The sequence below is a fragment of the Myotis yumanensis genome, unplaced genomic scaffold (genome assembly GCF_028538775.1).
Source record: "Myotis yumanensis isolate MYYU_CA2020_CCGP unplaced genomic scaffold, mMyoYum1.0.hap1 SCAF_11, whole genome shotgun sequence".
In the NCBI taxonomy this organism is placed as follows: domain Eukaryota; kingdom Metazoa; phylum Chordata; class Mammalia; order Chiroptera; family Vespertilionidae; genus Myotis; species Myotis yumanensis.
Window position 1 is genome coordinate 40,907,251 of NW_027223762.1, and position 26,770 is coordinate 40,934,020.

At 42.2% G+C, this 26,770-nt stretch overlaps 1 protein-coding gene across 11 annotated transcripts in view; it reads right to left on the reverse strand.

Annotated features, from left to right (window-relative positions):
- AAK1 (AP2 associated kinase 1) overlaps positions 1 to 25,360 on the reverse strand; it is a 137,474-nt gene extending 112,114 nt beyond the window's left edge. For all 11 annotated transcript variants that reach the window (XM_070429394.1, XM_070429398.1, XM_070429391.1 and 8 more), the window contains exons 1-2: positions 25,219 to 25,360; positions 24,530 to 24,930 (exon numbers count right to left, since the gene is read on the reverse strand). In XM_070429394.1, coding sequence (XP_070285495.1) covers positions 24,530 to 24,692 — 163 coding nt within the window. In that variant the 5' untranslated portion in view covers positions 24,693 to 24,930; positions 25,219 to 25,360. The remainder of the gene's footprint in view (positions 1 to 24,529; positions 24,931 to 25,218) is intronic.
- Between the last annotated feature and the right edge of the window lie 1,410 nt (positions 25,361 to 26,770).

The following is a 26,770-nucleotide window of genomic DNA, read 5'->3' on the forward strand; positions in this document are numbered from 1 at the left end:
AATGAGTGAATCCTAAATATCTGCCAATCACTTTAAAATATTTTCAAGACTCAATGACCTAGAGTAGACATATATCATCCATGATCCTGATGCTAAAGAACAGAGAAAACCCTGCATCTGAGCTGGAAACCAGGAAGGATACCATCCCACCTGCTCAAACTTTGAGGAATTTCTGCAAGATATAGTCAAGATGGAGCAGGACCACAGAAGGCCTAGCAAACTTTCTATAGAGAAGCAATGTGTTCTGGCAATAAATGTGTGGTAGGCAGTTAGAAAGAAATGAGCACAGCAAGGATGATAGGCCAGGTACAGAAGGTTACCAGGACGGGTGCCTAGCAACGGGTAAAACGAGGAAAACAAGCACTTGTGCCCCACCTCCCCCCAGGGTAACCTTTCCTCCCCTAGTATACCACTAGTCACGTGATTTTGACCCCCTGATCTTTCATATCACTGGTCATGCAATTTGAACCGTCCCCTGACCTTTCTTTCCCCCACATGTTGCTAGTCATGTGAACACACCTAATACCTTTCCTATCTCCCTCCTCTTACCCCCAGGCATGTTACCTTTACCATTCTTTCTCCAAAGCTCCAAGGGCCCTTTCTTTTGCATCCATAACTTGTTTCCTGACCCCATTTCTCCTACCTCTGTGACTTTCTAAATAAATTTTCTCTTATAATTTGAGTCTTGGTTCTGAATTCCAGTAAAGCACTAAAAGTAAGCTCATTATTGAGATGACTCTGAGGATGACACAACTAACACTCAGGAGTTTGACCAGAAAAGGACTACAATTGTATTTCTGTTTTCCTTGTTTGTTTGTTTGTTTTTTAATACATATTTTATTGATTTTTTTTACAGAGAAGAAGGGAGAGGGATAGAGAGTTAGAAACATCAATGAGAGAGAAACATCCACCAGCTGCCTCCTGCACACCTCCTACTGGGGATGTGCCCGCAACCAAGGTACATGCCCTTGACCGGAATCGAACCTGGGACCTTTCAGTCCGCAGGCCGATGCTCTATCCACTGAGCCAATCCGGTTTGGCTTGTTTTTTTAATTTATCTTTATTGTTGAAAGTATTACAGTTGTCCCCCCCCCGCCACCATTAGCTCCCTCCACCCTGCTCCCACGTGCCCGCCCCCCCCCCACCAGGCCTTCACTGCACTATTGTCTGTGTCCATGTGTTATGGATATATGCATGTAAGTACAACTGTATTTTTTTAATCATAATCTAGGGAAGGATGCTTTTTGTTTATGTTTATACTGTATTTAATTGATAAAGGTCCTTTCTATTATCTCCCTTAATAACCCTTGTCCCCTTCCTTCACCATTCAACCTTCCAGGACTAAACTATGTACAGTAATTTTTACCCAGCAGGTCTCAATGTTGCCTAAGGAGACAGGATATTACTTGGGAAAGTTAAAAACTGGCACCTTCATGACACAGTGGAAGACATGACCCAGTTTATAAAAAACAACCCAATCATGATCTCCAAGCTAGGCAAAGATTCCAGAGCCTTTGTGTCATTCACTCTACCTATACGCTCAACGTTACAGATTTGCCAATATTTTTGTCAATCTTAAGTGTTATTTGGAGAAGGGCTGATTAGGTTTCTGGACCTTTAGAAGTACTATTATCGTTAGGGGATATTTGCATTTCAACAGAGTACTTTAACCATATATGATGGCCCTAGCTCTAGACCTTGGGGAGACCAGGAATATTCAATGGAAGTAGGTAATTCAAGGTCTCAGGAAACCCATCCTCTTCCTTTATCTAATGGCTCCCTATTATACAGGTAAACTGTCAAGGAAAATGAAATATAAGCATTTGAAGGCACATGCGTGATACAGTCCCATTAGCTCCCCTAGACTCACATCCCAAATCATGTGGCCAAAGATCAAGAATCTAGGAAGGGAGGTCAGTGCAAGGCTCCAGCACCATCATCTGCTGAGTGAGCTCAGAAGACAAGCAGCAAACAATTACTTAATAAACATTAGAATTACTAAAATACATACTTCTGTTTGATTTACTGTCCATGATCAAACAAAAAATACCAAAGGAAGCAAAGTACGGGAGAGAAAACCTCTGACAAGGAAGGAGAGAGGGAAGAGGAAGGGCTCACGGAAGAAACACAGATGTGGGTCAGATGGGTAAAGGTTCACTAGGTGTGAGCTGAGGTCTAGTAAATTGTCTCTGGTAAAGCCAGGTCTGATCAGATCACCGCCGACCTTCCCCTGTAGAGCTGGCATTTCAAGCTAACAGCTTCCAGGGAGAGTAACAGCAATATTGTAGGTGCCCCGTGAGGGTTTCAGTTGTGCCACTTTCCACAACACCTTGTCTCCTCTCCAAATCAGGTATTCCGGGCACCTTGTCTCCTTCACCCCTGTGGTGGGCTGAGTGATGGCCCATGTCCTAAGCCCAGAAACCTGTAAATGTGACCTTATTTGGAAAAAGGGTCTTTGCAGATGTAATTAAATTAAGGATCTCAAAATGAGATCATCCTGGATTAATACTGGTAGGCCCTAAATCCAAACATAAGTGTCCTTAGACCAGAGGTGGGGAACCTTTTTTCTGCCAAGGGCCATTTGGATATTTATAACACCACTTGCAGGCCATACAAAATTATCAACTTTAAAATTAGCCTGCAACATTTGGTCAAACATTTAACTCACTCCTAAAGCCTTGGCAGGGCCAGACCAAATGATTTCCCAGGCTTTATAAGGCCGGTGGGCCGAACGTTCTCCACCCCAGCCTTAGACCAAGACACTCAGAGGAGAGACACAAAGAAAAGAGGAGCCTTATCCAGTTTGGCTCAGTGGATAGCATGTCGGCCTGCGGACTAAAGGATCCCAGGTGCAATTCTGGCCAAGGGCACATACCCGGGTTGTGGGCTTGATCCCCCCCCACTCAGTAGGGGGCATGCAGGAGGCAGCCAATCAATGATTCTCTTTCATCATTGATGTTTCTATCTCTCTCTCTTCCTCTCTGAAATCAATTTAAAAAAAGAAGAAAAATAATAATTGCTTACATTAAAAGAGAGAGGAGAGAGAGAGAGAGAGAGAGAGAGAGAGAGAGAGAGAGAGGAGAGAGAAGAAGGTCATGTGAAGATGGATGCAGAGACTGGAGTGATGTATCCACAAGCCAAGGATCCCCTAGAACAGTGGTCGGCAAACTGCGGCTTGCGAGCCACATGTGGCTCTTTGGCCCCTTGAGTGTGGCCACGAAGTTTCAATTGCACTGTACGTGCGCGCCCGCACGTGGTATTTTGTGGAAGAGCCACACTCAAGGGGCCGCAGTTTGCCGACCACTGCCCTAGAAGAAGCAAGAAAGGATTCTCCCCTAGACAGAATGTGCTCCTGTGGACATCTTGATTTCATACTCCTGGCCTCCATAACTGTGAGAATATAAATCTCTTATTCTAAGCCATTCAGTTTTTGGTCACTTGTCACAGCATTCCTAAGACCCCAACTATGGGAGGAAAAGAAACACTTTGCTGTATTCCTTCATGGGAACTACTACCTAAATACTTCCTCCTGGGGAATGTTCACTTACATAGTCTGCCAAGGAAACTTCGTGTCCACTGACCATTATTGTGCTTTCCATGTGGACTTGGACCTCAGCTTAGCCCACATCTTAGGGACTTCGCTGAGAAAGAGGCTCTGCAGGCCAGAAGAGTTCAGTCCTGCCCAGACCCTGGCCCACCTTATCTCACTTGGGCTCTGATTCTTAAAGATCACACTGATGAGCAGCAGCATATGCAATTTTGCTTTTTAATTAATTCAAAAGGAAATACAATTGTCCCACCTGTATGGTGGAAATGATAAAGACAGACCACAATGAAAGATGTTTTAAGAACCAGCTTCGGACTCTGGCCAGATGGCTCAGTTGACTGAAGCATCATCCCATACACAAAAATTGGCGGGTTCAACTCCCAGTCAGGACACATACCTAAACTGCAGGTTTGATCCCCGGTCAGGGTGCACAAGGGAGGCAACCAGTCAATGTTTCTTTCTCACATCAGTGTTTCTCTCTCTCAAAAATAAAGAATAAATAATAAAAACATCCTTTGGTGAGGATTTAAAAAAAAAAAAAAAAAACAGCTTAGGGAGGTTTTAAAAGAACCAGAAACACAGGATTTCCCCAGTGGACTACAGGGCAGGGACAAATGCCATAGCACGATTCCTCCCTCCTCCTCACTACTGGGTTTGGTATCTCTCTTCCTTTACTTTTTTCTTTTTGTCTTTTAAACTACTAATTTGCCCTTGAAAGGAACTTAAACACACCTAAACAAACACCTATACTTTCTGCAAAATCACTTCCAGGACTTGACAACGTTGAGGTGGGGCTTCAATAATGCCTCCTCCTCAGGGCCTATACCTGTTCTGCTCGTCATAATTTCCAGTGCTTTAATGGTGCCCTCATGAGTAGGGCCTCAAAATACACTTGTTGAATGACCAGTCTGTATCAAAAGTGAAATAATAAAATGGTAAATTTTATGTTATGTATATTTTACCATTTTACCACAATAAAAAATAAAAGAGATACTGTTTTATACCTACTAAGATGGCTATCATTTAAAAAGAACAAAAACAAAAAACAAGTGTTGGCAAGGATATGGAGACACTGGAACCCCCATACTTGCTGGTAAAATGTAAAACAGATCAGCCACTATGAAAAATAGTTTGGCAGTTCCTCAAAAAGCTAAATATAGAATTGCCATATGACCCAGCAATTCCACTCCTGGGTATATGCCAAAAGAAAACCTGAAAAATAATTTTGTTTTTCAACAAAAACTTATACACAGATATTCATAGTTGCATTGTTCACAATAGGCAAAGATGGAAAACAATCAAAATATCCATCAATGGATAAATGGATAAACAAATTGTGGTATATCTATGCAATGGAATATTATTCAGCCATAAAGATGGATGGAGTATTGATACATGAATGAATTTCAAAAATATTATGCTAAGTGATATAAGCCAGTCACAAAAGACAATCATGATTCATTCCATTTATATGAAATATCCAGAATAGGTAAATCCAGAGACAGAAAGCAGACTGGTAGTTTTCATACTCCTGGGGAAGGAGGCAATGGGAAGTAACTGCTTTAGGGTACAGGTTTTCTTTTGGGGTGATGAAAATGTTTTGGAACTACATGGAGGTGGTGGTTGCACAACATCATGAATGTATTAAATGCAACTGAAATGTTCACCTTAAAATGACTAACTGTTATAATAATTTCACCTCAATTAAAAAAGAAAGAAAATAAAAAGGTGAAATAAATCCAATTTTGCAATTTAATAATGGAATATGAAGTCTAGAATACATATAAAACATTTGTTTCAACGACTTAACTAATCATCAGGGTCTAATTCAGGGTTTCCCAATCTGAGTAAAATTGACTTTTTGAGCTAGATAATTCATTCCCTGTTATGAGGGCATGTTGTATGCACTGTACAATGTCCAACAGCTTCCCTGGTGTCTACCTATTTGATTCCAGTCACACACACACACACACATACACACACACACACACACACACACACACCTCTACCTCACTAATTTGTGACAACCAAAAACCTCTCTAGCTACTGCCAAATATCCCTTGGCAGACAAAATAACCCCAGATTAAGAACCACTGGTCTAAATGAAAAAAAGGACTCTCCCATAAATTACTAAGAATGTGTTATTTTTCAATCCTATCAACCTGCCAGTGTGACTCACTATTTCCTGCCAACCCTACCAGCCACAAATGACCTACATATGAACTTCTGGCACCTGATTATAATATTCTTTTTTTCTAGTCTCAAATTCCCCCCAAACCACTCACAAGTGCCCCAGACGTGCTGCTTCTGCCTGTCAGGCCAGAGATTATCCAGTACCTTTCACCCTATCCCCAGTGCATAGCTCCACGTCTTCACTAGCACCCATGAGACAGAGGATGTCCTGAAGGTAGAGGTCAAGGAAAAAGCAAATCTACCAGTTTTACAAGTAGAGCAAAGCCTTCCTATGCGTAGGCCCTCATTCCCCAATCTCAGTAGTTAAAGAACAACAAAAGTCACACCCATCGTCCCATCCCCAAACAGGTGACAGGTAAAATAAGAGGTGGAAAGCCCCATATCCCTAGAAGATATAATTAAATTATCAAGAAGTTCAACTACCTCTAACTTTGGTGAACACAATCAATCCAGCCCTACTTGTTTTGACATTAATCTTTCAGAAAGCCCCAAAACCTTGAGAGGAGAAATGGATTCTAATACCATCTGAATCTAGGTATCCTTGGACAGACATTTAATCCTCTCGGCATAGTTTTCTATATAAATTAGGCTGTTTGAATTCTAAGTTCAATGCATTAATTCAACACCTATTTCCTAAGTATGTATCTACTTATTAAGAGCATATAAAAGAGAAGTAGAAACCTAACCATACCTAAAGGAGATCAGAGGTAGGTGGAGAATAGTTTAGAAGACAAAGAGATAGCCAGCCGGCCAGCCATACATACATACATGCAGTAAGATGGGACAAAAATGAAAGAAGTATTGTGCCAAGAGCTCTTGTGTGTATGAGAGAACAAACATTTAAAAAAACTAATCACATATAAAATAAATCAACAGATAACCCCAGCAGGGCCCTATGCAGAAGGTGAAGTGAGGAATGTGTAGTATTAGTGGGGAAGAGGCAACATTTAATGGAAACTTCCCAGCTAACTATTTTGGTTCTTTAGAAATATGCAAGATACCATTTATAACTCACAGATTAAGCATTTTTGCTGACACAGTCAGACCTCTTCCTTTATCTAGAGGCTGAAGAGCAAAGACTCAGGGAAGTGGTCCTTCATCACTGAGCAACCTCTGAGGTGAAGGGCTTTCCTAAGAGTTAATTACTAGTCCAGTGAGACAAAGAACCAACAGGCAACCAACCTAGGTAGGAGGGTCTAAAAGTTAGAGGTAAGCAGGAACTCCCAGCAATAAAATACAAAAGGCAAATCAAAACCACATATTAAGGATGTCTCTACAGTGACTATATGAGGTCTCTTTCTTCATAAAGCCAAGACCTAAGGGAAAAAATTTTTAAATTGTTATATATATATATTTAAATACAAGTAAATACATTATGTAAACATATATGTGAATGTAAATAAAAGGAAAGTTTATTCCTTTTAACAAGAGGAAACACAAAGCTGTCAAATAAATGCTATATATTATGTTTATATAACAATAATAACAGCCCTAACCGGTTTGGCTCAGTGGATAGAGCGTCAGCCTGCGGACTCAAGGGTCCTAGGTTCGATTCCGGTCAAGGGCATGTACCTTGGTTGCGGGCACATCCCCAGTAGGGAGTGTACAGGAGGCAGGTGATTGATGTTTCTCTCTCATCGATGTTTCTAACTCTCTATTCCTCTCCCTTCCTCTCTGTAAAAAATCAATAAAATATATTTTAAAAAAATAAAAATCATCATTCTCCCCTTAAAAAAACACACAAAACAATAACAATTTAGCTCTAGAATCCAGCCAAAAGAAATATCACCCAAATTGCTTTGACCTGCTCCTGCAACAGCCAAGATCATTTACATCACCAGCTTTCTGTCGCCAGATTTTCCTACATCTCAAGAACCTCAGGGTAGGTCAGAATGTCCCTTGTTCTCCTAAATTGATTTCAGATCATTACTTCTTGCTTTTTCATTATTCCTTGTCTCCCTTCCTACTCATTTCCCAACATTCACTGAAGCCTTTAGCATTCCAGCGTCCTCTTTGCGACAATTCCTGCCATGATCCTGGGTGGTTTCAAAATCCACAAGGATGATTCATTCCTATACTTCAATCTCTAAATTTCTTCACTACAATGACCTTTGGTCTTCTCAACCACCTACATCCATAGCTACACCCTAGACCTTGTCAACACAAATCTTAAATGTCAATCGTTCACTTTCTGACACAACTCCAGGCCTTCAGTTCTCTCATGCCTCACTCTGGCCTGATCTGTTCTTCAAACTCATCCATCCTCCAAGAACTGACTGTATTTCCTCCCAATCAATCAACCTGCTCCTTAGAGGGCCTTCTCTTACCAATCTGATCCCATGGTTGACAATCTGGACTTCCCCTTTGATTCCTTTGCACTTGTGGCCTCCCATCACATCTATCCAACCATGAATCAATACAAAATCCACCTATTTTGCTCATAACCCAAATCTCCTGCGTTCTACCAGAAAAAAAAAAAAAAATCAAACAGCCTTGCAAAATTGCATCAAGTCAATTCATAGTCTTTATCCTGGCCTGGGTCCTTTACTTGTCCTTGGATAGCTCCGAATCCCAAACCTCTCAACAACTAACCCAAACCTTCAAGATTCTCTTCAGCCCCATACTCACCATTACCTTCAGCAGAATACCTTGCCTCCTTATTCCAAAAAACTGAGGGCATCTGCCATTACTACTTTCAAATTTCTATCTCCCCACACACCCCCAGCCTTCCCAGCACAAACCTATCTATATCCACACTGATCCATTTATCTCCTCCTGTCTCAACAGTGAAATCTCCTCCTTATCCAACGACCAGTCTTGACCCCACTCATTCATTCACCTATTTCATCAACAAATAGTTACTGCTTACTCTGTGGCAGCTATGATTCTAGGCCTGTGAACAAAACAGACAAGCTCAGAAAGTTTACATTCTAAAGAAGGGAGACAACAAACACAGTAAGTAAATTATAGAGCATATGAAGGCAGGAAAGAGGAATAAGGAGAGCTGGTGGAAGGGAGGGGTTGAAATTTCTAATAAAATAGCCAGAAAGACTCTCTGAGAAGGTGACATTTAAGCAAAATGGGTGAGGAAGAGCAAGCTTTGGGACTACTTAGAGGAAGAGTATTGCAGGCAAGGGAACAGTAAGAACAAAACCCTGAGGGGGAGGCATGAACTCACCCTGCTTTAACCCTCTGAGTGCCAACCAATGTCCTAGGAACTATGCTAAAACTGCCAGGGCATTTTTGCCGATTTTACAGCAGTTTAGGAAAAAAATTATGAATCACAAGTAAATGAAGTTACATATTAAAAAACTTAAGGAAACCTTCACTACATTGACATATTTGGCAATATCATCATCACTAATAAAAGCAGACTTAGAACTGGACGCCATTTCGAAGCTTTGATAGCGCTCCCAGCACTTCTGGCGAATCCCCGGCACTCAAGGGGTTAAGGAACCACAAGGAAGCGAGTATGGATAGAGTGCAATAACCAAAGAGGAGAGTAATAAACTAGAAAAGAAATAACTGTGGGCCAGAGCACAGCACTTTCTATGCCCACACCAGGACTTACTTTCAGTGAGATGCAGAGTCACTACTGAGGTTCTGAGCAGAGGAATAACATGGATTGATGTGCATTTTAAAGATCATTCTGGCTTTTGTGTTGAGAGGAGACTGAGGAGGCACAGGTGAAAGAAATGGCTAGTATAATCCTGGCCAACAATAGTTTGACCCAGGGAGACAATGATAGAGGAAGTTAGAAATGGTTGGAATTTGGGTGTAGTATAAATGCAGAGCAATCAGGATTTTTTGATAAACTAGATGACAGGTAAAGGTTATTGGGTTGAGAATATGGAAGGACCCAATTAAATGACTGGAGGAAAGGTTTTTGACCTGAGTAACTATTGCAATTCATCTCCCTCAGTCTCCTCTGGAACCTCACTCAATTAAGGAAACTACCCTCACTCTTGTTTTAATATCTCTATCTATCTCTATCTCTATCTCTATCTCTATCTCTATCTCTATCTCTTTCACCTTCTCCTGGTGCCTCTGTATCAGCCTATTAATATGCTCAAGCATCTCTTGATCTAGCTGCCTCACTACCTCTCCTTTTCTCCTTATTTTCACTTCTCAAAGAAATAGTCTAGATTTGCTGCTCCCATTCATCAACTCACCATTCTTCTGAAACTGCTCTGGCAGAGACCAATGCCACCCCATTGCCCAATCCAGATGTTTTCCAGGTTTTGGTTATTATTTTTTTTTAATTTTATTTTTTAATATATTTTAGAGGAAGGGAGGGGGATAGAGAGTTAGAAACATCAATGAGAGAGAAGCATCGGATCAGCTGCCTCCTGCACGCCCCCACTGGGCATGTGCCGGCAATCAAGGTACATGCCCTTGACCCAAATCGAACCTGGGACCCTTCAGTCTGCAGGCCAACTCTCTATCCACTGAGCCAAACCGGTTAGGGCTGTTTTTATTTTTTTCAATGAGAGGAAGGGAGAGGGAGAGAGAGATAGAAACATCAATGATGAGAGAGAATCATTGGTCAGCTGCCTCCTGCCCTCCCCTGACTGGGGATTGAGCCCACAACCTCGGCATGTGCCCTGACCTAGAATTGAACCATGACCTCCTGGTTCATGGGTCAAGGCTCAACCACTGAGCAATACCAGCTGGGCTGCTTTCGTTTTTATCCTACTTTATGAGATGACCACTCTGAAACAGCTGATTCTCTTCCTTACTCCAACTTAGTCCCATGTGTGCAAGACACTGAAGTTTGTTGACTATCTTTGCACCTCTCTGGGTAGTCTTTCTCTGTCTTTTAAGGGCTCTCCTTACTAAGCTATCCCTTAAATGTTACTAAATCTCAATTCCACTCAAGTCCATTGCTCTTCTTACTCTTGACTCTTCAAACTTGAGTACAAGTATCTCTGCATGAACAGCTGCAAATAAATCAATTTCATAATATTTAACTTCCCTAGGTATTCTTTCCTAAAAATAACCTAAGTTCCTCAAAGCCCTTATTCCCCTTTACCATAAATAAATAACTTTTTAAAAGGTACACCCTTCACCCAATTCTCACTGTGGTGCATACCCCAGAGTGTGAAAAACACCAGAGCTGTGTATAAACCCACAGGATTTCCTGTATTTCTCTGACACATACATTTCTGTAAGGATGAAGAATGGTGTTATATGCTTCATCACAGAAATGTGATATTTTTGTCCATGTTGGGATGTTCTTAATTCAGGTATATAGTACAATAAGGTGGTAGGAGTAAAGACAATTTAACAGACCCCAAATGAGATGAACAGAAGCAGAGATCCAGTGGAGACCCAGCAGTCAACCCACAGAATTATGTAATAAATCGTTGTTGTTTTAAGCCATTGGGTTATAGGGCAGCAAGAGATAACCTAAACACACTACAAACTGAGTATATTAAACTCATTATCTTCCCTCATTACAACTGTCTTCTCTCTTTCAATCTTTCTTCTCTTCTTGAATAATACAGCTCACTTAGTGTCACTGCTATCTCATGTACCTGGGCACTCAAACTAGAAACCTGTTATCACTCTTGATTCCAGACTCTTATTCAACCTCTAAAATCCAGTAAAGGACCAAATCCCGATGATATGACCTCCTAAATATTCGTCTGCGCTCTTCTCTCTTTTATTACCACTCTGCCAGTCAGATCCTCACTGTCTTTAACCTGGATCATGGCAACATCCTCTTAAATGCTCTAGACTCAGCTCCCTAATGTCATCCTCCACAAATCTAACGAAACTGCAAATGTGACCATACCATCTCCCTCTTAAAACTCTAAATGGCTTCCTTATTGCTTAAAAAGAAACTTCAGGTTCACAGGGTCTCTGTGATCTAGGCTCTGTATTTCTCCTTGGACCTTACAAAGTATGATGCAAACAAAAATCATAAAGAAAAAGCTGACATATTTGATTGCATAAAAATTAAAAATATCTGACTGGTCAGTGTGGCTCAGTAATTGAGTGTCAACCTATGAACCACAGGTGGATTCCTGGTCAGGGCACATGTCTGAGTTGCGGTCTTAATTCCAGTCAGGGCTGTACAGGAAGCAGCCAATCAATGATTCTCTCTCATCATTGATGTTTCTACCTCTCTTTTCCTCTCCCTCCCTCTCTAAAATCAATAAAAATATTTTTTTAAAAATTAAAAATATCTGCAAAACCCCAACTTAATAAGGTAAATGACAAAATAGGAGGAAATATGCTATATATAGACTAAGACCTTCAATATGTAAAGAACGTCTATGAATCATTAAAAAAGATGAGTGCCCTAACAGGAATACAAGCAAATAAACATAAACAAAGAATTCACCATAGAAGAAATATAAAAGATAGATATATAGAGAGAAAGAGGGAAGAAAGAAGAAAGAAAGAACAAACAAACGAACAAATCCAACCTCATAAACAAGAAACACTCTGGTGGAAGTATATATTGGTTTAATCTTTCTGGAGGCTATTTGTAGCATGTATCAAAAGCTAAAATATGTATATCTTTTGATCCAGACATTTCACATTCAGAAATTTATTCTAAGGAATAGAACAAGTACTCAAAGACTTAAAAAATACATGTGGTTGTTTTGTAATAGCCATAAATAACCCAAATGTCTAGCCCTGGCAGATGGCTGAGTTGGTTGGAGTGATGTCCATACACCAAAAAGGTTGTGGGTTGGATCCCTGGACAGGAAACATATGGGAGGCAACCAAAATATGTTTCTCTCTCATCATTGGTGTTTCTATCTCTCTCTTCATCTCCCTTTCTCTCTGAAAGCAATAAAAATATATTTAAAAAATAATGATAATAATAATAAATATCAAATGGTAACTCATTATCTCTCAGAACTCAACCTTTCTAAGACATGAGCATAAAAAACTCTTACCTATCACAGCAGCTCATGTACTTTAATCATAGACAAGACCCTCAAACTGTCACTAAGCCTCTTTATTATTAACCACAGTTCTAACAAACTTAGTCATCTATTTTCAAATCAACAGATTAAAAGAGGCAAATTAGAGAAGCACTAATTCAGGAAGGCACATGGACAGCAGCAAGAAGTGACAGCTGACATTCTCATAAGAAAGGAACCAGAAGACACTATAAAACACAAACATGAAATTCAAAAAGCACAGTAACTCGGGGCCATTTTATTTAGGAGCAAACTGTCTTACCCATATCAAGCACACATCCTATTCACTCTATAACAAAATGACATTCTAATAACAATGAATTTGAAAAATAAAAGAGCGGTAAGATATTAGAATTGGAAAGAGACTTCACCATCATCTAGTCCTCATTTTACAGATGGAACCTAATGGTCAAAGTTGGGAAGCAATTTGTCCAGAGGACAGAGCATGGTGGTCGACAACAGATTCAGATCAGGAGTACTTTCCACCTATGTTATGCTGCCTCTGTAGCATTTAATCTAGAAAACAGAAAATATATACTATATTTACAAAAAAAAAACAACAACCCCTATCCAAAATAGTATATATTTCAAAATTGATTAAACCTCATGGGTCAGAAAAACCTCTTTCCATGATGAGTCATATCAAACGGTCTCTCCATATGACCAAGCCATTCTCTGTCAGTTCTTCTCTCCTTAAATTTAAGGAACTCCTTCACATCCTTCACTATACTCTTTAAACCCCCAATTCAACTCCCAGCCTGCAGTATTCAATAGAAAGCAGAAGCCATGAAGCAAGAACTTTCTCAACTTACCAAACCCCATCAATTTCTTTTTTGTACCCATTCTTGCTCCTCTTTCTTCCAGGTCAGTTAATAAAGTGATCTTTCTCCTGTCCAAAGTCATATCCTCCACCTGAGCTCATGATCCCATCCGTCACCTGCCATCACCTCCTCAGCACTATTCCATCAAGAATCGCCCCACCCCCAATACTGTATCTCTAAACTCCTCCTCTCTGCTTAATGTACTCAATATTCCACCATTAAAAATAATAAATTCCTCCCTGACTCAGTGTTCACCCCACTTCCCATTCACTCATTTCACTGTTACGTGGACTTCGCTCCATTGCTTCACTTACACACTGCTCTAACAAAATCCAATAACCCTTTCTAACTTTTAACCCTCCCCTAGTATCCACACCCTCCCTTTTTTCTTTTTCTTTTTTTCTGGTGCAAAAGGAAAGAGGTTTATTCAGGTGCCATGACCTAGGAGATGGTGGATTCCCATCTCAAAGACCATCCATACCTTCCTTCCTTTAAATCTATTTAATATTCATTTTCATCATTCCCTCTCTCCTGATTCTACATGTATGTCTTTGATCATTCCTTCTGTCTTCTTCATGTGCTCATTCATTCATTCAACTGGTTTTCACTGAGCTCCTCAAATGTGCCAGGCACTACACTAGATACTAGGGATATAGCAATAAAGTGAATCAAGGTCTTTGCTTTTATGAAGGTGAAATTCTAGTAGAGAGAGATAAACAATAAGATGAAAACCAGTTGACACATGCTAACTGGCAAAATATATCATTATGGATTCCTTATATTGGATGGTCAAAGAAGGCTTTTCTGAGGTGAGATTTAAGTAAGATCTGAACAGGGAGAAACAGGTGCCTATCTATAGTCTAAGACAGCTGTGGGCAAACTACGGCCCGTGGGCCGGATCCGGCCCGTTTGAAATGAATAAAACTAAAAAAAAAAAAGACCGTACCCTTTTATGTAATGATGTTTACTCTGAATTTATATTAGTTCACACAAACACTCCATCCATGCTTTTGTTCCGGCCCTCCGGTCCAGTTTAAGAACCCATTGTGGCCCTCAAGTCAAAACGTTTGCCCACCCCTGGGACTCTAAGAGCTACATTCAGTGATCAATTTTAGACACCACTTCTGTAGATTCAACTTATGACTGAGCTGCAAGAGCCATATGGATGAGCTTTTAAAAACCATATCCACCTTGCCCTGGCTGGCATTGCTCAGTGGTTAGACTGTCCAAGCCCTCACACTGAAGGGTCATGGGTTTGATTCCAGGTCAAGGACATACAGGAGTTGCAGGTTCGATCTCAGCCCTGGTCAGGGCACATGTGGGAGGCAGCCAATCGATGTGAGATTGATGTTTCTATCTCTACCTCTCTCCCTCACTTTCACTCTCTCTAATAATCAATGGGGAAAAAAATATCCTCGAGTGAGGATTAACAAAACATATCCTCCTTGATAAATTAAAAGTCTCATGTCTTCTCCCCACCCCACCTCCTTTATATGCCTCCTAAGAGGGTATACCAGTGCTCTCCATCCTCGTTGAGGTTCTCTCCTTTCCAGATTGGACCTGAGTTTTGTCTGTGCTTTTCAATTTATATATTCCCCCTCCTATCTATTCCCCCTGCTCCCATGCTCACTATCCCAAATACATGTTGAGAATCACTGCCCTAATTTCCTATGGGTCAATAATCATCACAAGCTAGAAAATATTTGAATTTTTGATACCTGACCTAATAATTTCCTTCATCTTCACAATACTGCATTTAAATCATTTTAGAATTCCTTTATATAGTTAATTGTACCTTATATCTCTATTTTTGAGATTTATAGTATTAGGTTCCCATAACTGAATCCAATCAATAAAGAGAAATTTACATGTTTTTCTGGAAGGTGTTCCACTTAGCTTTGAATTTTGTTATTTTCAATTTTACCAAAAACCTAGAAGATTTGATAGTTCTTATCATTGTAATAGTGTCCCAAACATAAATCTACTATATTATTAAAATAGGGATAAGAGATGTCTGTAGGTTTCAAATCTGTCTGGTCTCTAGTGTCTGGTCAGTGAATCTGAATTAGTACTAATTTAATGTATTATTCATTCATTAATTTATTCTCCAGTACCCATTGTTACATTGTTCAAATTTAAGAGTCCAGTTCAGGATACAAAATAAATCTAAGGTCCACACCCTGCCCCTAAGAACCAATTATCTACCCTAGAAAGTAGATACAAATGAAATAGCTAAATAGCAAAATAAAACTTTGAGATTATGGGCCCAAAACAGTCAACATAGCCAAGCAAGAATGACAGGAATCCAAAGGACAAGAGGATAAATGGATCACTTTGGCAGGTGTGGTGATACTGTGGTTAGGCAGGACAAAGGTTAGGTGGGATAAAGATAGGTGGGTGGGGAAAGAGAGCGTATCCCAGGTGCAGGGAACAATATGAATAAAGCATTGGAAAGAACTAAACACATGGTGCATGAGTGATGAGGAGGGCACCGGCCTGAATAAAGCAGAAGACCTGTGTTAGAGCACCAGGATTTGAAGATGGAAAGGCAGCTGGGGTCAGATATTCCTCAGGGACAGAGACACCCATCATAACTAATAGCAACTTGATAGGTTGGGGAAATTTTCCTAACACAGTTGGCTTTCAAACAGGAAAAAAAAAAAAAATCAAACCACAATACCTATCTGAGATTCTTCTCCTTATTCCTCTTTCTGGGTTTTATGAATACTAGATAGATAGATAGCCTCTGATATTTATATCCAAGACTCCAGCTTCTCCAGTTTATACACACAGCAAAACAAATACTGTCTGATAAAAACAAAATTCACACACCCAAATATTAAGAGTTATCATTTACAGACTGCTAACTATATGCTAGACCAGCCGTGGGCAAACTACGGCCCATGGGCCGGATCCGGCCCGTTTGAAATGAATAAAACTAAAAAAAAAAAGACCGTACCCTTTTATGTAATGATGTTTACTTTGAATTTATATTAGTTCACACAAACACTCCATCCATGCTTTTGTTCCGGTGGTCCAGTCCAATTTAAGAACCCATTGTAGCCCTCGAGTCAAAAAGTTTGCCCACTCCTGTGCTAGACACTATGCTAAGTGCTTTGCATAATTTCATCTAATCCTTACAACTACCCCCAGTTATTACCCGCATTTTATAAATGAGAAACCTGGGTGTTAGTAAGTTGCCAACATCACAGGAACAGGTCCAGGACTCAAGCCATGGGCTGCCTACCTCCAATTCTCATGCTTTTAAAGCACCACACTCCGTGCTAACTTTGAAAGTCTTCTCCGAAGGAGAACATCATAGTGCTCCCTTCATTCCAGGGGAAGAAAGACAGTACAGCATATCAGGTTTTCCCCAATCATTTCCGAGTTACACCTTCTGCTCAAACCAAGAGTCTTTCCATTGCCAAAAGGCCAGGTACAATTATTTCTTCCAACACTTCCCACCATGTCACCACCAAGATTCCCAGACTTCTAAAAATAGTAGAGGACAAACAAAGATCTGAAGAACAGGGTGGACTACCAAACCAGTAAGATAATCAGCACTTCCTGAACCAACAAGATTCACTAACCGGGGAAAAATATGAGTCAAAGGTACAAGCTGGAATCCTGCCACCTCTGTAAATGTAGCTCAGGCCCCACTCCTCCAAGAAGAGCCCAACTGATAGGAAGAAAGGGTAATTTATCAAGGGTAATAAAGTCTCCATTTTGTTCACAAATTCATGCTCAGTACCAGAGGCACAATAGTCAATCTCTCATCCTAAAGGTCCCAGCACAAGAACTGCAAGCATCCTTAAAAACAGGCAACAAATTATATAGCCTTACACTGCTTTCTTCAAGATTCAAGTCCTAGATGAAAGGCATCATATTGAAGGCCATTTTAATTACAAATGATAATTTAACATCAATGCTATGCTTGGCCTTCTATTATAATAACATAGGGATGCCATAAACTCTTTCATCCAATAATCTCTCAGCTCTTCAGAAATCATAAATAACAAAGCTTCAGTTGGCATTGCTATCCATCATCTGCCAAGGTTAACTCAAGCCCAAGGAGAAACCTGACCAGCTCAAGCTCATTCACTCACAGCACACCTCAAATGAAATTCCAAATTTTTACTCTTTCAACTTTATTCCACCCTGAGGAACCCGCCCTCTGCCAAGGTGGAAGTCTCACTTATAGGACTCCTCTTTCCTAACAACTGTCTGTAACTCAACAGAACAGAGGTTGTTTAAAGTATACATAATAGACTAAATAATAATAAAGATAACAGACTAAAAATAACAAAGAAAATAATGGAGAGAGAAAGTGGGCACAAAATGCTGCAGCCACTGTTGCCTTAATGTGCTAATATTCGTTATTCCTGAGTGATTCAAAATCATATAGAATGAATAGGCTTTTTTGCTTTGGGTATAAACACAGAACATATGATTTATTTATGAAGGCAGTTTTGTTCCTCAAAAGAGACCAAAGATGTTGCAATACTTGCTTCAACTTTACTAAGAATATAACCTATGCAAATGTGCTGAACTCAATCTTCCCTAAAACAAGGTTCCTCGAAGAAGGGAGTCTTAAGATTGTTAAGAGCAACCCATCTTCACAAAGTCTTTCCTAACCATTTCAGTCCTCACTGATCTCCTTTCCCTCAATCCTTCCAGAATTGGAGACTACACCATACACTCCAACATTCCAATAGGTATTATCTTGTAAGGTGCACTTAATTTCTTGTGTGTTGATCATCATGTCAACTAGGAGGGCAGGAGTCAAGTCTTCTATTACTTCTCCATTTGTCATGGCAAGATCATTTAAATAGCCATTGGTGGCTCATATGACTACTTTATTGGACAGCACATCCCTGGACCAGTAATAGATAACCGCTATCTCAAAACATATAGCTCCCAGCAAGCAGTGCACTTTCTGCTTTGTGTCTTTGGCCATGTTATTCTCTCTGCCTAGAATGTTCTCTCGACCTTGTCCACCTAGTAATAAATTCTTATTTTTGAAGACATACCTCAAATATCACCTTTCTTTAGCTCTCCCTAACTACTCCTCATCCCATAAAATTAATTGCTCCCTCATATCTATTCCCCTAGGCCTTTTACATCCTTAGAGCTATTTGCTCATGTGTCTGAAGCTCTACAACGTGAGCTTAAGGCAGAGCAATGGCTTATCATTGTGTGATGTCCAGCACATTAGTGAGTGCTCAATAAAAGTTACCAAATGTGGCAATGAATGAACCAACAAACCCTGATCTCCCAATTTATACTGCAGTGTTCCTTCCACTGCACCAAAAAATGGCTCCACAAAAGTAGACTGAAAGCTACTCTTTGCTACTTCCAAGTGCTAGATGCTATTCAATAGATAATACCACTTCTATTATTATCGTTTGGCTCTTTCAGATACCGATGTCACAATTATTTCTTAAACAGTTCAGAAAGCACTTATTCTTTGAAGAGTACAAGATGAAGGTAGATGATGGTGTTGGTCCCCTTTCTTTTTTTGTTTTTGTTTTTGAGTGGTTTGTTGTTGTTAATCCTCACCCTAGGATATTTTTCCATCGATTTTTAGAGAGAGTGGAAGGGACAGGGAGAGATAGGGAGAAACATCAATGTGAGAGACACACACATCGATTGGTTTGCCTACCGCTGACCCAGGCTGGGGATCAAGCCTGCAACCCAGGTGCATGCCCTGGATCAAAATCGAACCCACTACCCTTTTAGTCTGTGGGCCGAACTAGCTAGGACAGTCCCCTCTCTTAAGTGTCAACTTTCAAATACTACAAGTTCAAATGATTGCAGTAATATTTTTTCATATGCACCTTATTAATATTTATCAAGCTTTTTCTAGGTACTCTACATGCAGTCGCAGCTACTGAGGTACAAGTGTATGCCTCCCCCATATCCTCCCACTCAAAACCCATGTGAAACTGTTTCTCTGTTATCTCTCATTAAATGAGCATGACTTTGTTAGAAAGACCAAAGGAAAGACTCTGACCAAGCAATTGCTTATTCTGGATTTCACTTATGAATTCTAGATTTGGCTATATTTAGCAAAGCTGTAACTGTCATCATGCCTGAAGCCAGGAAGAAGACACCATTCACAAACCACCCCCTGAAAATCTGCAGTTGCCACTAAAAAAACCAGACTACCCAGCAAGGCAAAGACATCTGAAGTGGGAAGGATTAAATTGGTGTTTTCGTCACGAGAAGGCCTCAGATGCTTCTAACTAACCTCTCTGCCTGGTACTGAAGCTCTCCAGAACCTTATTTCCTTTTCTTCTCTCTCCAACATACCTTCTGCTCTGGTCAAACATCGTCATTTTCTCCCCTGACAACTCCTTTCTGAAACAGTGGTCATCTCACTCCCTGACCTGCTTCTGCTTCAACCTTGGGCTTTTCTTTGAACCTTCAGGACCACTCCTTGCCCCACAATTAGGTGAGGCCCAGAGGAGAGCAGTGCATACTAGATACCTATTCAATAGTTACTCAAAAGACCCAGGGCCACTGGAGAAAGCAAGCAGCAAGCACAGCCAGGGAATTGTAAAAAAAAGTTTCTTTCTACCATTCCATGTTCTTCTTCCCTTGATTCTGAAAGGGAAACTTGTACTGACCAAAATTATAACACTAGTCAGTATTCCAGGAAATCATAGCATTTCACCATTGCACACTTTTGCATATGTTATTCTCTCTGCTTGCAAGACCTCAAGTAACCCTTATCTGGAACATCTTCTGGGCAATTTCCATGTTCAAATTGCACTCACCTATAAATCCTCAACCCCAAGCCATTTCTCTTTATCATTTCTTAACATCTTTTGAACCCCTAATATCCACCAAAGGCCATGCTAAATGCTGGACAATTACCTTAGGGTTATTTGTTGGTCTATGAGCTCCGTAAGAGCTGAGCCTAAGTCTCATTCATCATGTAGCTCTGAATCTAATACAGTACCTGCCACAAGGAAGGCATTAAGGAATGCACACTAAATGAATACATGCATGCAATATTTGACACCGCCAACATGTTATACATATATGCCATGTATGTATCTATATACTAGTATGCTTGATTTTCTTTAGGTGGTTTCACACACATTTTAAAACCTCAGTACCTTGCGTTGTAGGTAGGAGAAATTGTCAAAGTTTATTGATTTGGAGACTTACTCAGTAATTCTCATTAGCCCTAAACCTGGATTCCTTTAATGTAGGTGAGAAACTGTTCTGAAGAGCCACCTTATATAGAACTAAAGCAGTTCTGGAATGTTGTTGTGGACACAGGAGGTATTCAACAAACATTTATTTATGGTTTAAAGCTAGATATAAGGCCTCATATAGCTAAGGAGGTGTGGATAAAAGCACAGCTTCTCATTTCTTCTTTAAGCATTGTTCCAGTTTTCCCATTGAGCTCATTCTGGAAACTTAAACCAAATATTCCCTTGACATCACATGCCCATTACATCAGTCATGATCTCACATCTCGTTGTGGCATCTTTGCTGAGGAAGCTAGAAAGAAAATATCCTCCCCAGAACCCAGCCTAGAGATAACCAAATCCCTCTGAACTCATGACTTAGATAAATTCCCAAGAAATTCTTCATTTCCCAAGATAAATAAGCCCCCACTAGACTAGTTAGTGCAACTAGGCAAGCGGGGCTGATGCTGCTGATGGAGAGATGACAGGCCAGGCATTCTCCTGCCTTCCTCTAAGACAGCGATTCTCAACCTGTGGGTCGCGACCCCTTTGGGGGTCGAATGACCCTTTCACAGGGGTCGCCTAAGACCATCGGAAAACACATATATAATTACATATTGTTTTTGTGATTAATCACTATGCTTTATGTTCAATTTGTAACAATGAAAATACATCCTGCATATCACATATTTACATTATGATTCGTAACAGTAGCAAAATTAGTTATGAAGTAGCAACGAAAATAATTTTATGGTTGGGGGTCACCACAACATGAGGAACTGTATTAAAGGGTCGCGGCATTAGGAAGGTTGAGAACCACTGCTCCAACACATCCTCCTTGGGGTGCTTGCAATTCCATACTATAAGGCACAGACCAGTACTGACCCACATTAGGGAAAAGGGATGATCCATGGGATGTGGTGGTAATAAGTCCCTGAACTTCCTGGCCACTGGCCTGGACACTTGATGCACAACTCTCATCAACTTCAGACAATTCTGGCTGGGCTGGTGTCCAGGTCAGCACTTGATATCTCAAACAGAAGAGGGTCCAGGAAGGAGTATGGCTACCCAAAACATCTGGTGACCCTTTGAGGAGCTAACTGCAAAGTACACCTGATTCTGTCCACCCACAATGGAGGGGAAGGTAATTCCTGAAGACTGCTATAGCCAAACTAGCCTTCACATTGCCACCCCCAACCCCCTTTATGATGCAATGTTGCTGGTAAGTAGAGGCTACCATTTATTGAACACCTGGGGGAAAAGAAGTTAAATAATTTACATACAATGTCTCATATAATCTTCAAGACCACTCCATAGGACAGTGGTTATCAAACTTTAGCTTGCCTCAGAATCACTACAGGAACTTGTTAAAGCCCTACACTCATGGCTTATGGAGTGGGCCTGAGAATTTGCATTTCTTATAAGCTCCCAGGTAATGCTAACGCTCCTGACCCAGGCTCCATGCTTTAAGAACTGCCCATAGGAAAACAGAGATTCAAGAGAGGTTTAAACGTCTTATCTAAGGTTTCACAGCTAGTAAAGAACAAATCCAGAATTTGAACCTAGATATGCCTGACTCTACAGTACTGGTAACCAAACTATGGAACGTGTGAATGTTTGCCTTGTGTTCCCAAATTCACTGACAGCTCCTTAAAAGCACACATTACACTTTAGATCTTCTTATATCCATACTCTCTGAATCTAGTGGTAGGTGCTACACAAATACTTTGTATACTGGCTCCCACATAGCCACATACATCTAAGAGCCACAAATTCAAACTCAATTCTAGTCAAAGAACATAAAGAGGGCAGCATTGCCAGACCTGGTTTTACATGAGACTCTCTCTCTCTTGTCACTGAGTCTTTGTCCATGATGTCACCACACCTGGCTAACTCCTACTCATTCTTCAGTCAGTTACTTCCTGCAGAAAATAATTCTTGGTTCTCTAAAATTGGAGGCCACCCTAAGTTTAACTCCATTGTAATTGGCTATTTTCCATCTCTCAAAGCTGGAGTTTATGAACTCCAGCATTTAGTTCTATATCATATCCCCAGAGCCTGGCACAGTGCCTGGCACATCATAGACACTCAACTGTTTGCCGAATGAACAAATGAATGAATGAATGCAGAACTGCAAGCCCTAAGTTCCACTTTAAAATATAATGCATGATGGGCAGTTCTCAGGGATGAATTCTGGGGAGGGAAGGGCAGACTTGACAATAAAGACCAATTTTCCTTTTCTTTTTCCCGTCACTCAGAATCTGAGAACAGGCACTGCTTAGGGTAGCACTGTCTGCAATGAGACAACATGGGAGCTGAACAAAATGCTCCTGGGTCAGCAGAGGCCATTCTGAGAGAAGGAAAGAGCTCTGCACCCCATCATTCCTCCCAATTTGTCTTTCACATACTCCTCCTTTTCTCCATCCCCCTGCAGTCAAGGGCTTTGGCACAGGGATGAAAGAGATAGATCAGACTTAAGGGTGCAGATCTGGCAGCGGGCACAGAAGCATCTCCCATCCTGCACCAAAACCCACAAGGAAAGATCCAGAGGGACAGTGACTCAGGCCCCAGATTAAGTACAGCTCGAGCAGCACTGAAAATGGAAAAGAGCAACAATTTCACAAGGACGTTGTCAGACCTTTTTTAAAACGGTGTTTTTAAAGTAAGGCTTCAACCCTAACCCCAGAAAACTGGGTCCAGCTGAATCTACTGCTTAGACAAGCTGAGAGCCAAACACAGCTCCTTCCTCCTCCCAACCCACCCCTCTGCAACACTGACCATGACAGGCATTTCCCAGGGCTGGGTTGGAACTCTTGCTTCCAGCTTAGCTTGCAAAAAGGCTCCTTCCCCAGTTAAACAGGTCCCCCACCACCACCATGTTGCAGTAACAGAGGCCTCCACCATCCCCCATCCCTTCTCAGCAGATAACACTACCTATAGCAGGTTGGCCCTATCCAATTAGTTTGAATAGCTGTGTGCCGAAGAAATTGCTGCTTTTATTAAAAATAAAAGCACACTAAGCAGGCAATGGGCTGTAAAGAGTATGAGTCTGGCATAATTATGAAGGTCGAGGTTAAGGTTACCAAAAGAGACATACAAAGATTTCCAGAGGCCTGGGGAATAAAGATATAGATACGGAATTTACACAGCAAACACAGCAGATCTAAATAACATCTCCAATAGAGGAAAAGCAAAAATAAGATGCCCCTCTCAAATAATTCTTTCGGCATTAAAAAATAAAAATTTTTTAACCTAAAACTGAAGGAAGGGGCCTACTGACTGGTCTCAAAATAACTACATTCATTGCATGTAATTTCTGTTATCTCACCTACATCCTGGGGACCTGATTACAGTTGGGTCAGGAAACCTTGTCAAACCCACCAAGAGCCTCAGCTCATGCCACTGGGAAAGTTGGGCAGAAGAAAGAGAAGGAGAAAACCCTCTCTTCAGCCCTCACATCCATTATTTCAAGTTTTAGCAGGATGACAAGCCCACCCCCTCCCTGATGTGAAGCTTCCCAAATTCACACGTAGGTTTTCTCGTCTGATCCTCATAATTCAGTGAGACAAACAAGATTTGGTTTGTCAACGTTTTTTTAAAAAATAAACGAAAAGGCCACTGAGGTAAACAATGTCCTGCCCCCATAAACCCTGTCACTCTCAAAGCTCAGTTTTAAATTTCTCAAGGGCAATGATTCACAGGGCGAGGGAATGAGGAAGGGAGGGTCACCTGGTAAAACCCATTCATACAGGCAACAACTGGAAAAACAGAATCTTGCTGCATCAGCGCAAGATTTTCATTGAGGCGCCCGTCGTCCCACCGTACCTTCCGCCAGCACCTCGTCCACCGTGACCTGCTGCCGCCCAATGCCAAAGACCCTGCCGATGTAGCCACTGCCCAGGCCCGAGGAGCTGCCCCCTCCGCCGCTGGAGCCGGAGCCCAGGCCAGAGCCGCCCTGCTCTCGCCGGGAGTCGAAAAACTTCTTCATCTTGCGAATAGGGAGCAGTAAAACAAAAACACCGACAGCTTCTAGATTTTTTTTTTTTTCTTTTTTAAAGAAAACAAGAGATCCAAGGATTTCTTCTCGGATTTCAGCTCGGAGAGGAGCCACCCGAATCCGGCCGTGGGGGTGGGGGCTGAGGGAGGATGCCTATAGGAATATGCGTGTCAATCGCGCGGCGGTCCGTCCCCTCCTCCTCTAGAGAATGATTCGTATAAGTTTAAACCTGTGATGACAGAGGGAGAGAAAGAGGATGAATCAGTAACACACTTAAAAAGGCAATTGCTGAGTCCTAGGGTCAGCACAAGCCATCATCCTGGGGAAACGCTCCATGAATTTTCTAAACGAGAAAAACGCTGGGGCTGAAAACGCGTCCCCCAACCCCCAAACCAGAGACCCTGTGCCCAGGGCTCGGAAAAAGAAGGAATTCGGGCCGCCGACTCAGCCGGGCACTGCCCCCCCTGCTCCCCGGTCTCCCCGCCGCCCCGCGAGGCAGCATCCCGGCGGCACCCACTTGAGATGGCTCGACGGCGGGCGCTCAGCTACCAGCCCCGCAACATTGTCACGGTGCGGGGCGGCCTGCGTCGGGGAAAGGAGGCGGCGCTGCAGCGAGAGCCGGGGCCGCGCCGGGCACCCGCCCGCCCACCAGCTGATCCCCGGAGCGCCCGGCGGAGACTGACCCGCCGCCCCTCCCCCGCGCGCGCGCTCCCGCCCGACTCCAGCCACCCAACCAGGAAGTGAACCGCCGCCGGAAGTGCCTCTCGCGGCGGCGCGGCTACGCGGCAACGGGTCAGGGCCCTCTTTCGGCCGCCGTTCTGTCGCGATGGAGGGGAAGGGGGCGTCAGAAAGAAGGGGAGAGGGGAAACCGGGGGTCTCCGAGCGGAGAAAGTTTTAGAAAAGAACGTTGATCTCGCCCGGTCCGCTGAGCACCATGGGAAAGGTAGTTGGGCGCAGCCCAGCGGCTGGACTACAATTCCCAGGATGGCCCTGGAGGAGCCAGCGAGGCGGTGGCGGTGGCCTCCTCGGCCTCGGAGGTGGTTAGCGGGGTGGTGCACTGGTGGGGATTCGGTTATTTAAACACATCCGGTAAAGAAACTGCCAGGAACTAGGGTTTCCACCCTGCTGCGTGGTCCACCCTTCTGGAGCCATCTTATTTGCGGCTTGACCTCCCTGCACCAGGGACTCCGGTGTTTGTGGTTTCCAGACGGATCGAGACTGACACTTGAAGGACGCGGCTTAACCGCGGAACCCCTAGCGGGTCCTGCGGGGCTTCCCGAGGTCACCTGGGCGGAAGGTGGGAGACAGAGCGCCATCGGAAAAATGTTGCTGGCAGTTAGTACAAGGGCCACACCCTAGCTTAAATAAAGCCGGTATCCTTCCGTCCCCAACCTCAAAAGCCGATTTTGCTCCCAGATGTTACTGAGAACCGGCTCAGCGGTCAGCTCTGAGCTGTGCGCTGTGAGAACGCCTAATACAGTGTCCCGTTTGAGAATCTACAGGCGAGACTCAACCCGAGAAACTTAAAGGGTGCGTGTAGGACAGATCCTAGGGTACCAGGAGGTCCGACCCCAAACTTTGGGGCTCGTCTGCAGACGGTGACCCTTAATTCTTCCACCCTTGCTGATGCTAATCCCTTTCCACACAAGAACCCCAGGCTGACCTGTTATTTTTTTTCTCTCTCTCTCTCCTTGGTGCTTATTTTACCCTGATTTCGTCTGAGTGCCGAGGGTGGGGGGTGTACAATGTGATTAGCATCTATCAAATGCAGAAGATTTGCAAGGCCGGTCGGTAGCCTTCTCCATCCCTGGATTTCCTGATAGATGATGTCAAATCCTTGCGTCCCCCACCCCACCCCCCACCCCCGCAAAAAAAGAAAAAAAAATCCATGATTTTTCGAACCCCTGAATATAGGTTATTTCTCCCCATCCCTAATTTTCCGACAGCCCTATTAGCTTGTAGTTCGTCCCAGATTTTTTTCAGCAGGCATTTGAGGAGCGTGGAGAAGGGTGTTCCAGGAAAAAAAATGGTGCTTGCTTTTTCTAATCTGAATATTGAACTGAGCTGGC